The sequence below is a fragment of the Tachypleus tridentatus genome, chromosome 6 (genome assembly GCF_004210375.1).
Source record: "Tachypleus tridentatus isolate NWPU-2018 chromosome 6, ASM421037v1, whole genome shotgun sequence".
NCBI lineage: Eukaryota > Metazoa > Arthropoda > Merostomata > Xiphosura > Limulidae > Tachypleus > Tachypleus tridentatus.
The window spans coordinates 96,773,249-96,787,895 of NC_134830.1; the positions used below are offsets into that span (position 1 = coordinate 96,773,249).

Consider the following 14,647-nt stretch of genomic DNA (forward strand, 5'->3'; position numbering starts at 1 on the left):
AAAATAAAAAGGCATGAGAAAAACATTGTTTGACAAACCTTAAGACTTCAAAAATCTGATATCATCTGAAAGCATTGTAATATTTACTGATAAATCTTCCAAATTTCATGAACTAGTTTAAAAGTGATAGAATGAAAATTATAACAAGTACAAACTTGTTACACGATCGATTTCAGAATTTGATCATGTACCGAGAGTTAGGAAGCCACAAACTATAAAATCAGACCCTTTTTCCACATCCTCTCTTTCATTAATTGCAAAATAGTTCTCTTTGACATTTTATTTGATTGGTATTTGTTAGTTTAATTCTTTAGTTCAAATCGTAATGTTTGTACTTCTCTCGCCACTTTCTTAAAGAATAAGGTTTTTTAATTTGCATTTTTGGAAATTGTTGTTTTGTTTATATATAAAAAAAATACAGTTTTCAGCAACAGAATTGGTTAGTAGAACTGATAGAAACACATTTACCCTCTAAGGGTCTGTAGTGAACCTATAGCCAGAAGTTAATAATTGTTCTGGGGAATGCAGGTTTTTCAAATATTAGTTTTATAATGGGGTTACAGTTAAACTGTGATAGTGATTGTTCACAGAGTAAACCTCTTTTTATTTGTATTAGTTTTTTAAAATGGAGATTTCCTTAAACACTTTTGTACATGATCTGGTAATTTGTTTGATGTAAAAAAATACTAAATGAATCCATCAATAAGCAACCCATCTTTTTTATATAAACAAGATATTTGTTTTACTACTAATAATATTTTTATAGACACCAAGAAAGCAGAAGACCAAGTATAGTAGTAATCCTCCTGTGGAGCATCATATTGGCTGGGTAATGGATAGTAGAGAACACCAGCCACGATCTCGAGCAAGTTCCTTAAGGTATTAAAATTGCTAATTTTTAATTATTGCAATGTTAATTGTATTTTTTTTTTTTGTAAAATTTAATTTTTTTTAAGCCTTTTGCTGACAAGTAAAAGAAATAATAAGCTGTGAAAAGAACTTCTGGTATTGTTTACTTTTATGAAATTTTAAAACCTAATTCTTTAGAAAATATAGTACTGGTTGACTTTTGAGTATTCTTATAATGGTATCAAGAATCACTTTTCAGTGTTTTTTAACATAAAGTTGTGTACTTGTTTCCAGTGAAAATATTCCAACTGAAAACTTACCTGCAAGCTATGGAAGTACACCTCACTCACTACCAGCCTTTGAACATCCAAGTCATTCATTGTTAAAGGAAAATGGATTTACTCAACAGGTGTACCACAAGTATAGAAGTCGCTGTTTAAAAGGTACTCAATATTTGAATCACAAGAAGGATGTATGTACATTTTTAGTATCTCTCAGCACACCATTTTCACCCTTTCGTTATTGATTAGTAAAAGGGGATAATTATGAAAGTAACCACCTAACATTAAACATTTTTTATGAAATGAGGCTGAAGGTCTCTCATTATTCTGTGGTTTCACAATACACTCCAACTTTTCATTTTAAAAACAAATTAAAAAGTAGGAATATATTGTACTTTTGACAACTTTTACATTTTCAGAGAGAAATAACATATTAAGAAGTTTTTTTACTGGACATTTCTGTTTTTTTCCCATAAGGATTACCTATACATGTACCCAATTTGTTTCATTTTAAAAATAGGGTCTACTTAGGAAAGCAGTTGGTTATTCTGTCAAACTGTACTAATAGATCTTTAATACTTTCCATTTCCACCACATAATAAATTCTGTGCAACAAGTTTTATTAACTGTAAAAATTTTATGTTCAGAAGTGTACTTGATTGTCATTTGCTGAAGTTAACTTCTGAACATAAAATCTTTACAGTTAATAAACCTTTTTGCACAGAATTTATTATGTGGTGGAAGTGGAAAAGTATTAAAGATCTATTAGTACAGTTTGAAAGAATAACCAACTGCCTTCCTGAGTCACCCTATTTTTAAAATGAAACAAATTGGGTATATGTATAGGTAATCCTTATGAAAGAAACAGAAATGTTCAGTAAAATAACTTCTTAGTATGTTCTTTCTCTCTGAAAATTTAAAAGTTGTCAAAAGTACAATATGTTCCTACTTTTTAATTACAGTTAATAAAATATGTTGCATAGAAGTTATTATTTGGTGTAAGTGATAAGGTATTAAAGATCTGTGACAGGCAAGGAATTTATTTAAAATAACTTCGACTAGAGCTTTTTGGCGCTGATTCTGTCATCTTGGAACACAGATGCATATCTCGTATTTATAGCCCTATTTAGTTGTGGACATTTCAATTCACCAAGAATTTGTAAAATAATTTGTACATAGACCTTTTTTAGCCATGTGACAATAGATAGCTGGTCAAGGAATGCAGCTATTTTCCTAAATTTTTAATTACTTATTGATATGTCTCATTCTCCCATGATGTGTTACGTGTTTTCTTATGGGAAAGATTGTTGTGAAGTATAATGTACTAAGGTTGGACACTTTTCCACCAGCAGGTTTGGTGTTATCTGGGAGTAATAAAATTTCCAATATTTTTCTTTTAGAATTACCATCAGTAACTTTGGTAACACATATACTGAGAGGAATGGCATTTTTAAAGCTTGTGTATAATGTTGTGCTCTCTTGATCTGGAACAGTTATGAAACTGAAATCTCTCAACCTGTACACAAACTTAGACTGGTCCAAATCTATAACAGCTGCTCTATTTCCTTCACCTCACTTGTGATTGTTTTTATTTAAGGAGGAACACTTTCACTTTTGCTATTTTGTGTTTAGTGACTCTCTTTACACTTGATCAAAAAGGAATTTAAACTTACTCTCTAAAACATTATTTGTGGAAACTACCTGAAAATACCACATCACTATGGCTTATTTGAGACAATTTTTTGCCCTTAGGGAATATATAGATTTTAGTTTTATTTCAGTATCTTTTTCTTTTCGAGAAGAAGGAGCAGCTATGTAATCATGGCTAAGCTGCCTTTATTTTTTAATTTCTTTAGTTTTTCTTCACACACAGCCATAATATGAAACATTTGAAAGTGTAAGTAGAACAAGTTATTGTGGTTTTGTTGTTATTCATATCAGGTTGTTCAAAAACTAATGGTGGCTTTTTATAATAAAATATTTATAAACATAAGGAGCCTGTAGTTTTTATGATTTCATACATACCATTGAAAAACTAAAGCTTTTGTCTATTCATTAGTGGTTTTATTCTTTTCTGAAACTTTCTTTCTAACATTTCAAACCTTTACATTTAATGATGGGGGGGAAAAAAAGTTACAAATAATTTTATTTGTGTGACTTAAAATTTGGTCCTAATGCAATGCAAACAGCTCGTAATATCAACCAAGCATGGGACAAAGAAACCACCTTTGAATGTACAGTACAGCATTGGTTCCAGAAGTATCGTAATGGAGATGTGAGTCTTGAAGATAAGGTGGGCAGAGGACACCCTTCTGCTGTAGAAAAGAAAAAAGAGCATTAGTGGAAAGAAACTTGTGCCAAACTTTTTGAGAAATGGTACAAGAATTGGGTGTTGGCATTTCCACAGTTTTGGACTGTCTCGAGCAAATTGGAAAAATGAAGAAGCTTGACAAATAGGTTCAACCCAAACACGTTGAAAATCAGAAAATAATGTTATTTTGAACTGTGTTCTTTGCTTATGTTTCACAACAGAAATTACCCATTTCTTGATTGAATTGTCACCTGCAATGAAAAGTGGATCCTTTGTGACTACAGTGAGTGATCTACACAGTGACTCAACTGTGATGAGGCTCCAAAACACTTTCAAAAGCTGAAGTTGCACCAACAGAAATTTATAATCACTGTATGGTAATGTGTGGCCATCATTATCCATTATGTTTTGCTCAACCAGGGCTAGAATATAACTACAGAGGTTTACTGTCAAGAATTGGAAGAAATGAATAAAAAGTTACATGAAAAAATGCAAGCATTTGTCAGTTGGAAAAGGCCAATCTTACTTCATGATAATGCTCAGCCACACTTTTCTCAAACAAGGCTCCAGAAGCTTGATGAATAAGGCTCCTTATTCCCCAGACTTGACACCTACTAACTACCACTTTTCAGGTATTTGGACAACTTTTAACAAGACAATAGATTCAACAACAGAGCAGCAACAAAGAATAACTTTAAAGAATTTTTGAGTCCTTGGACTTCAGAGTTTTATTGTCATGACAAATAATCTTGTTTCTCCTAGGCAAAAGTGTTTAGATTCACTAGGTACTTATTTTGATTAGTAAAGTTGCTTTTGAATTTTTTGTATTTCCTATTAAAGTTAAAATTTAAAATCTGTTAAAATTTTTCAAACAACCTAACAGCAGTGTAATGAACAATTTACTTCAGAGAAAATAACTGTTATGAAAAGTGAATATCGAAATTAACATTAAAGGTCAGAAATATGTTTATTTTGTTTATACTGCTATTTAATCTTGTTATTTATGTAAAATTCCTTCAGCACAAAGAAAAATCTTGTTACTGTCTTACTTTTGAATATTTGAATTTTACATAAACTTACTGTAGCAGGCATATTATACATCTCTGCTACTTTTAGAAAGTAGAAGAAATGAATGGGAAGGCCATACTGGAGAATCAGGAGCCATGCCCTGTTTAAAATGTTTTACAGTTTTCACTGAAAGTAGTGCATTTTGTTGGTATTTGGTGCTGTTTTAATTCTTTCAAATATATATTAAATATACATAAATGAATACAGTTTAGGGGTGCAGTTGTGCCTGATGCATCTGATTACTCACGTGCATTTGCATTTATTTAAGTGAACCTAAATAAGTAAACCTAACTGTAGAACATAACAATTAACCTTATGATTGACTCATTTAAAACTATTAGCAGCATGTGGAAGAAAACTTCCAAGTGACAGCTTCCAAAAATAAGGTATCCATGTTTAAACAAACTTCACTTTTTTTTTTTAAAGTCATACTTGATATTTTGAGTTTATATTAGCTGACTGATGTAGAGTTGAGGAGAGGAAGATATTAGGGCAGCCTCCAAACCTAAGACCAATTTTTCTTGGATTTTACTGTGATACACTTGTATGCCTAAAAATGTCAGTTTGTCATTTTTCACAACAACATCATGGTGTTAATGTTTGACAGAATATTTGTAGCCATGCCTCAGAACTCTTTTATGTGTTTTTTTTGTGAGTGTGTGTTTAATCTGAGAAAATTATTAATGAAGGATCAGTAAAAGCAAGGAAGAAGGGGGAAGTTATGATTGTTTCTGAACCCATGTGGCCACGTTATTTGGATTTATTAAATGATATTTCATGCTGAAGATATAAGTGTGCTGGTACAGGCCTGAAATCACAGTGACAGAAATTCCTTGAACTTATGTGCAAGAGCTTGCACTTCTGTTACTGTGTTAGATGTATTTGAATAGTGTAGACTCTTTTGATATGCAGAAAGTCAACAGCATGTGTTGTGCTCAGCACATGGTAAGTAGCTCATTATGGAGTGCTATTACCATTCATTCAAAGCATCATATCATTTTAGTGTATTAGTGCACAAGAAGGGGTATCAGTGAAAATAAAAGCATATAGGTACCAATACATGAAAAAAATGTGGCAAGGATGGGAAAACTTTGAGTATGAAAAATTTCGAAAACTTAAGTGATTGCAGTAAATAAAATACTGAAATAAATGTATCACTAGACACTTTAAACAGTATCATTCAACTTGCAAGGAGAAATATTACTTCATTACACAGTAGTTATTAAAATTACCTTTTAAAAGTGTAAAAGAACAGATTAACATTTTATTAGTTATTTTCAAAAGTGCAAAGTAATAGTACAAACGTTGTAAAAGGAAAACTTTCAAAATAATTCATCAAAGTGTCACCAGATGGTAGGATATAGAAAATGTTTAAATATGTAAACTTTGATGATGATATTTTGGCAATTTTTTTTCTGTTTACCTTCCATGATAACTCTCTTAAATACGAATTTGTAACAACTTGTATTTTTAATGTAATTTACTTTAAGAAATTGCTAATACTTTTCTTCTCAGATGTTAGACTATGTCTTTAAGTCACCCAACATTTTGCTTTTTTGAAACAACATTATATAAATTATAAAACCTGAGTATTGATGTTTTCAAATCTTAAAAGTGTTTTATTTCCTTGCAGAGCTTGAGTTAAATCTAAGAAACATTAAAATCAGAAACACATAATCAGCTTCTAATTAAAAATGTGGCAGTTTAGCACAGTATGTCAAAGGTAAATTTTCTCAAGGTTGTCCTGGTAAAAATGTAACAAAAAATTCAAATACTGTTACTCTCTTTATACACACATACACATGTATAAATAGAAGTATAGTGAAAGCACATCTGAAGTAGAAGCTGTGAGAATCCAATGTTGCCTATGAAAAGAGATCAGTCATTTATAGGTTACTGATTAATAAATATTGTAATGGTGGCTGAGTCATTTTAGCTCACTAACTTTTTTCCATAATCTGTTGTAGAAAATATAGTCCACTGGATGTGCTTTTGTGATTTACCAGTTTGCAAGCCCAAAATTAAAAACTTTATCCATGTTTGCTTCTAAATGTATTGTGAAAGAATAGTGCACATCTAATATTAAATCCAATATACAAGATTGTAATGAGCATTCAGGGTTGTTACATTAAATGTTTTCAAAGTGCCTAATGTTACTAAACTGCATAGAGTGCAGTCCATAAAACACTTGTCCCATAAGTTATTCCAAGACATTGATTCTAATAGTGTCTTGAGCATTAGAATTAAGATGAGGTAAAATGGAAAGCCATCATGTGAAGTGATGAATCATTTCATTTACTTGATGTCCACCTGCAAAATGCTTTGGTTATGACTGTTGTTCTGACCATGAAGAATAATGGCATTAATATCATGGACTATGGCTCTTTTTATCTGGTTTGGAACTTTGAATGCTTTATTGTACTATGACATTTTTGATAGTGCCACATATATTGATAGAATTCTTCAGGGAAAAGAATTTTTAACATGTTTTGTGTTTAGATATGGTACAGCCAATGATTACTGCTTTTATGAGAGATTTATATTTATTTTTTATTTTACTTTTTCTTCATGGTTATGAAATGGTGGTTGTAAAGGTTAAGCAATCTTAGGATCAGAATTACCTATTCAATCTGTGAATCAAAAAGGACTTCAAACATTGTTTGTTTTTTATATGTATATTGTGAGAGCAGAAATGGAGTATCATCTTGATGGACTTGTTTCTCCAGGGTGTTGAGTGGACTCAATGCCTTCTCTCATTTTGTGTTCTCAATGTTATGAATGTATACCTTTTAATTTCTAGAAGTAATACTAATGATGCAAATATTTTAACATATTAATACATGTTATTGCGGTTGTTTTTTTATTCATATACAGAAAGAAAAAGATTAGGACTTGGCCAGTCACAGGAAATGAATACCTTATTCCGGTTTTGGTCCTTTTTTCTTCGAGAACATTTTAACCGTAAAATGTATGAAGAATTTAAGAGACTAGCATTAGAAGATGCTAAAGCTGGTTATAGGTATGTTTCAAGTTTGAATAATAAAGTTTGATGAAAAGAAAGGTAAAACCTTCATCTGTGACCCTAAGGAGCAGTTATTGAAAAAATGAAGTTTGTGTGTAATTATTCACAACCAGAAACTTACAAACATTATTAACATTGTACTTTCAAATCTATTAAGTCATTAATATTTATCATGCAAAATAATTTGAATATAATTTTTTTCCAAACAGTGTTTAATTTATTAATGGGATATTTAAAGATTTTGAATCTTTCTTAAAGATAAAACTGAAAAATGGTGAATTTATGTTTTGTGGTTAAAAGAAGCATCATACTATTAAAAGCCACCCACATATAATTTTATGGGTTTTGGTGAAATGATCTTCACACATTTGTTTAAAAATTTTTCACCTTTTTTTGAGAATCATTTTATAACACTTACAATAGTTATATATGTTACTTTGTAAGTATAGTTTAAAGAGACTATGCAGGAAGTAAATTCGGTATTTATATACCTATACGTTTTTTGTTTGTTTTGGGATATTTAATTTAATGCAGGTTTAAAATAATTTATATTCATTGATAAACCTTGACAAGCAGTACATTTTGTTAATTTTTTGCTCATCATATGTATGACATGTAAGTTACAGCCTAAGAGTACAAGGTCATTGTCATTGATAACAGGAAAAATTTCAAATTTTTCTATTGTTTTTTTTCTCACAGTGCAGTAAAGTTAACATTTTTATAAAACTGTTTCAAGTCTAAATTCTTCCAAGCCTCTTCTGTACAAGTATGACATGGTGATTATAAAAGTCAGGCACTTCTACAGTCAGAAGTGTTTATTTGAACTGTGGATCAAATGAAATATAGCTGTTTTTGATATATTGTGATTTGTATGTCCCAAGAAAAAATTAAATGCCTACAATCCACTTACATTTTATTACCACTGTCACATGACTGCTGCTTGGCTGATGAGTGAGAAGCTCAGCTTTGTTTTCATTGACAATCAGTATATACATATAGTGTTGACATTACATTCTCACAGAATTTAGACAAGGAAGAAAGTGGCATGGGATAAAAATGTGTGTTAATTTTTCAGAAAATAACAAATACTTCTCATAAATTTTGATTTGATTTCAGCTTGAAAACTTTTGTATTTGTAGGATACAAGTGGATGAGAGGATGTTTGTTTTCATTAGAATTGAGAGGCTGGATTTGAGGAGTAACCTAAACTTCAATAATCTTTATCATATCTGTTACCTCAAACCTGTGTCATCTTATTAAGTGAAAGTATAGCTGAATAATATCTTGTCAGTGTTCTTACACTAGATCAAAGTATATTAGTTCAGTATTTTGCTTGATTAATTTAGTAAGCATGATCAGTGCATCATCTATGATGTTCTCATGGAGTGAAAAACATTGTTCAATCTGCTGTTGTTAACCTTAGTCATGATCACTGTCTGTGCTAGGCTGTCAGAAATTATTAAAGATGTGGTATGCAAGGACTTAGTCCAGACAATATGGGCTGTCATTATTGTTTCACAAGAGGCAACTTAAGTGATCATGTCATTTTGTGTGTTGGTTTAGGCTTTAAAAATGATACTGTAAAAGAACTGTGCACGCAATACATGTAAACATTTTCAACTGTTTTAGTACACAGGAAACAACAATAGCACTTGATCTACACATGGTGAATAGCTCATAATGAAGCTCATTACCAGTACAAATAAGTATATAGGTCAAATATTTTAGAGTATTTGCACATGGTAAAGCATATTCTTCAACATGAGAACTTTGTGTTGATATGCTTAAATCTTTCACCTTGGGTATCCTTTACTAAGCATGACAGAAAGTATTAGTGTCTTACATTTAAAATTTTATTGAACTACATTGCATTTATGTTATACCAATAAGTGTATTGTAAAATCTTAGCTATCAGTACATACTTTTATAGTATGTAAGTTTTAAGTTTCTAATTCTACAAGTTAATATTTTAAAAATTCCTGAATATCCCAAGTATGACACACCTGATATATTTTCTTTAGGCATCTTGTCTTCTATATTTTATCCACCAACCCTTGAAAGAGTAAGATTAATTAGGTAAAATAAATAGTAATAATAATATTAAAAATGTTTTACAAGGCAAGCATGTAAGCAGCACAGGGGTAATGTAATTTGATAGCATAACGTGAGCTGCTTGAGTCTCGTGATTTACAATTTATAATGGCACTGATAGTTGATAGACACGGTTCAAAGAGCAATAAAACAAAAAAAAAATTAATTATAAATAGATGTACATTGTTATGAGTTTAAAGCTACTAAGGATAAGTGAATGGAATTTCCTGTCACAATTTTAAGTCATTCTAGAAAGAAAATAAGGGTGATATAAATATGTTTGATTTTTTTTTTGTGTTTGTATGGTTGGTCAAATTGAACAATTCCATCTTTGAGTTAGGGTAGAGAAAATAACAGATAAAATGTAAAGTTTTACTGAAAAAAAGTTTAAAATGTATGTAGGAGGTTTGAGATTGCATAGAAAATTTGAGATTTTCGAGATAAGGAATAGTATTTTTAATCTTTACATGAAAATTACTTGCACACAAACTATTAAAAAGAAATACCCAATTTATTAATCTACAAATATTTATTCTAATTTATTAAAAATTCCTCAGTGAAAACATGATTTTGTGTGTGGAAAACTTGTAATGTTACTTGAAAATAACTACGTTTTGTTAAGATATACACACAATATTGAATATTAGATGCATTATATTAATAATTACTTTAAATGAGTACAACGAGGTCACATGATTGATCAAATTAACCAAGTTCATTTTGAAAGAGTTAAAAGGGTTTGGGAGAATACATACATATAATATAGCTTTTTTTACTTTTTCTCTGAATTAAAATAAGACTAGTTATGAGTTATATAAAAGTATGTATATTGTGTTGTGGAAATATGATCTCTAATGTATTAGTATAGGTTTTTAACAATCTTGATAGGAACTGTTTGAGTTACAAGTGTGCACATGCTATGATGTTGCACTAGTTTTTCCCATGTAGTCAGTAAATTTTCACTTTAGTTAAGAAGAATTTAGAAATTTGAAATAAGTATTTTTATACAATTAATCCTAATGATAGGCGCAAAGCAATTTTTATGGATAGTTTTAGATGTTATAATGGGTTTTACCTCCTTATTTACAGGTATGGCTTGGAGTGTCTTTTTCGCTTTTTTAGCTATGGTCTTGAAAAGCACTTTAGACAAGATATCTACCTTGATTTTGAGAGAGAAACTATCAGAGACATGCAGAATGGTAATTTGTGTACATTTCCAAGTTTAATTGTTTTGACAAAGAAAAGAATTTTCTTTATTGATCATATGAAATTTTTGTTTTTAAATCTTACCTTTTTGATTTTTTGTATTGTATTGAGTATGGACAAAATTTCTAAATTTTCTATCACTGTATTTTAGCAGTTTAATGATCTGTATGTTTAGTTCATGTTACTGATTTTTCAAATTTTTGTCTAATATTTAAAAGTGTATCAAACTGAAGAAGTCTAATTTTTCTATGAACTGTTTCTGCAAACATAACACTTCATGCAAGCCAGAGGTTATGAATACTTTTGATTTTCTTATATTTTTAATCAGTTCTTCAGAAACAGTGAAATTACCCATGTTTTGTTTAAGATGTGTACTGATACTACATTACTATTTATTTTATCAACAGTGCTTACCATCATGAAAAAGTAGTTGGTTAAAATTTGTTTAGAAAAGTTTCTGTGTTGTAGTTACAAACAAGAAGGCAACATCAGAGTACTGTTTTAACAGTTAACCTTGGATTTTATATCTCTGACATCTCTGTATGGCTTCTAAGTATTACTTCCACTTTCTTAAATTTTGACTTAACAAGAAAAAAATTTCAAAATCATGATTTATACTTTTATTTTAGTTACTTTGTAAGATTTTTGAAGTTGTATGATTTTCATAAGTTTATTGTCAGATTTTATAAACCTTTATAGTAACAATCTTTTTGACATATAGACTCTTAATTGTGTTGGTTTTGTGTTTTTTTAGTTTCCCACCTTTAAAACATAAACTTTATCTATAGGCTTTTGCAGTTTTGTTTGAATGAATACAGTTTCACCATGATATTTCATTAAGTGTTAAGCATGTTATTTGTTAACGTGAAGACAAATAGTAAATCTGTTTCCTGTATACATGTATGAGTGCATAACTTTATACAGTTATAAATTGAAGATCTTCTCCTCTATTTTCAAAAACTTAAACATTTTTTCTGTAAGAAAAATCTGCAAGATATACTTTGTTGCTAAACTTATATTTGAACAAAACATATTACAAGAGTTTAGATTTCACTACCTCATAGTTACCACATTAATTACTACCTACAACCTATAAACTATACCTCTGTAAATAGTAATGGTATTGCAGTTTTCAGCACAACTGTTACTTTCTCAATTTTTCTTCTTTAAGCAAAATAGCCAGAAGCAAAATATACTTGATTTTTAATGCATTGTGTGTATGTACTAAGATTTATAATGGCATTAATAAATGTATTATGTTTATGATTAAATTTTCTTCTTGAAAATAATCTTATTCATTATATCTTGTTGAATAGCAAAGCTTAAAACACTATAATACAGAAAATAGTATGATTAAAAATGTAAGGCCATATGGGGGGCACTAGCTGTTGAGAGTCCCTTATATGTCTATAGACTATAAGAAGGGACCCACAAAGTGCAGATTGAGAATCACTGATATATGCTTCCAAGAATGTGTAGAACATACTGACAAACTAGCTATCCAGCATTAACTATCAACTCTCTCTTGCTATTTTTATATACATAAATGCACATGCACACATATTAGGACTAATATTAATCTCAGCTTCTAAGCTCATCCATACCAAGTTTGCATTTGACTTAATTTTGTGCAAGTGTACTGGTATTTCTTTTACACATGTCAAGGAGTCTTCCATTTCTTCACCACACTGCCCTTTGAATAAGGGAAAGAGAAAAAAAATGCTGAGATCTTTTATACACTCTTTACCTGTGTTGCATCAAATAACTCTTTCTTCAGGGACTTTCTTCTTGTTTTTTCCTATCTTCTTCCAGCTGCTTCAAGTAACCATTGACTTGTACAAATTCTAACACCATTGCACCATGATATTCAGTGGAGAGAGTTTTTCATTGCTAGTTGAGTGTATTCTATCTTATAGCTTTTAGTAAAATAGTTATGTTTTTATTTTGTTATTAGTTTGTATGTTTGAATGGTTGTTTATTTAATGAACATAAAATGTTGTACTTTCAGGTCAACTTTATGGCCTTGAAAAATTCTGGGCTTTCATTAAGTACTACAAGAACAGTAGCCAGTTAGAAGTCAATCCTGTTCTCAAAACAAAGCTCCAGGGATACAAGAGTATTGATGATTTTAGAGTGGATGTAAGAATATAGTATTTGTTTTCTTGCTTCACTTGCAAGGTTAAATTACATTTGTAGGCTGTGTTTAATTAAATCCAAATATTAAGAATAAATAACTTTTTTTTTTTCTTTCTAATAAGACTTTTAGTTTATGCACGGACCAGATCTCTGATCAAAAATAAATGCTCACTTGTTATCAGTTATAGAGCTAAAGACATTAATATTTGACACACTGAGATTTTCAAACAAACAACAACAGAATACTAGAGTTACTGTGGGCTGCTGTCACAGAAAACTATAGCAGTTTTTTCGTTTATAAGGATAGATTTTAATTTTCCATAACATGTTTAGGAACTTTCAAATGATTATTGAAACTTTAATAGTGTAAAAGTTTGATAAACTAAATTTATGTATTTGGTGAACACTTATCACATATTTTGTTTAAAGTTAAAACATGGAATTGCTAATATTTTAGGTTGTTTAGTGATGGTGTGATATGTTTTAGTCAACAGTAGTCTGTATTATATTATATTGTCTTTTGCCGTTAGTTATGTTAAACATCTCAAATCTTATAAATGTGTCAATAGTCTCATACATTATGATTGGATGGAATAAGAAAAGTTTGATGGTTTAGCTGAAAGATATTTGAATATGTTGTACTTTGTGTAGAAAACTGTTGAGGATGAAATTCACTTGTGCTTTGCTGTCTCTGCGTATAAAGTAGACTTTTTTCATACTGGCTCTTATCACTTTCAGTGTTTAAAATAAATTACTAATGCATGGTAGTATTAAAAATAAATTGTGATAAAAATTACTTATTCCAAAAATTTCGGAAAAATATTTGAAAGAAATAAAACTACTTAAGCATGGAACGTTAACTAGATGGAACAATCAGGTTATTATCCTAGTCAGCTTAGATTATTTTTGGAAATAAAACTTTTCTTTAACCAAAATGTTTCTAAGACAATCAAGTTTATAATAACTTACTGATAACATAAAAAGTTTGGAAGGTTACAAATGTTTTTTAATATGTGTTTAGACTCTTAAGTGAGAAGTTAACATGACATGTAATATTATTGTGCAAATTAATAATATCAGTTTTATTTTATAACAAATAATATTAGGAAGTATAAGTGATGAGGCAAGATGTTTAATAAACAGGAACTCGGAGATGTTGTCACATATTTTAGATGTATTTCAAATATGCTCTGATAACTCCAAAGGAAAATGAAGGTTATTCAGAACAAAGTTTTATATTGAACAGTAGCTTGTGATGCTACTAAACTAGTAGAGTAAAGGAAAGTCTGGTAACTAAATAACAGATTGATAATAAGAATAATATTAGAAAAAAAGAAGATAAGAATTTTCTTACATTCATATCATGTACATTTTACTTTAGTTTTAATATGATTTTCAAGAATTAAATTCTTTGATACAGATAAGTGATATTGATAAACTGGTTAACAGACAAGGTAAAATAACATTATATCACTCAAAATTATAAGAATAAATAAAAAACAATAACGTAGTTCAAAATTTAAGTAGGAAAGTAAAATATACTTCTAAAATTAGTGTTTAGGCTAGATTTCAGTTTGTAATTGGACTGTATGTGTGGCCTAGTGGCCAATGTGATTGAACTTTGAATTCTGGGACTCATACTTTGTCAGTGTTGCCATAAAACACACTAGACACCTTGGAAAT

General features: G+C 29.8%; 1 protein-coding gene across 5 annotated transcripts in view; it reads left to right on the forward strand.

Annotated features, from left to right (window-relative positions):
• larp (La related protein) overlaps positions 1-14,647 on the forward strand; it is a 93,037-nt gene that overhangs the window by 69,122 nt on the left and 9,268 nt on the right. For all 5 annotated transcript variants that reach the window (XM_076506421.1, XM_076506420.1, XM_076506419.1 and 2 more), the window contains 5 exons: positions 767-879; positions 1,144-1,292; positions 7,384-7,528; positions 10,712-10,821; positions 12,837-12,967. In XM_076506421.1, coding sequence (XP_076362536.1) covers positions 767-879; positions 1,144-1,292; positions 7,384-7,528; positions 10,712-10,821; positions 12,837-12,967 — 648 coding nt within the window. The remainder of the gene's footprint in view (positions 1-766; positions 880-1,143; positions 1,293-7,383; positions 7,529-10,711; positions 10,822-12,836; positions 12,968-14,647) is intronic.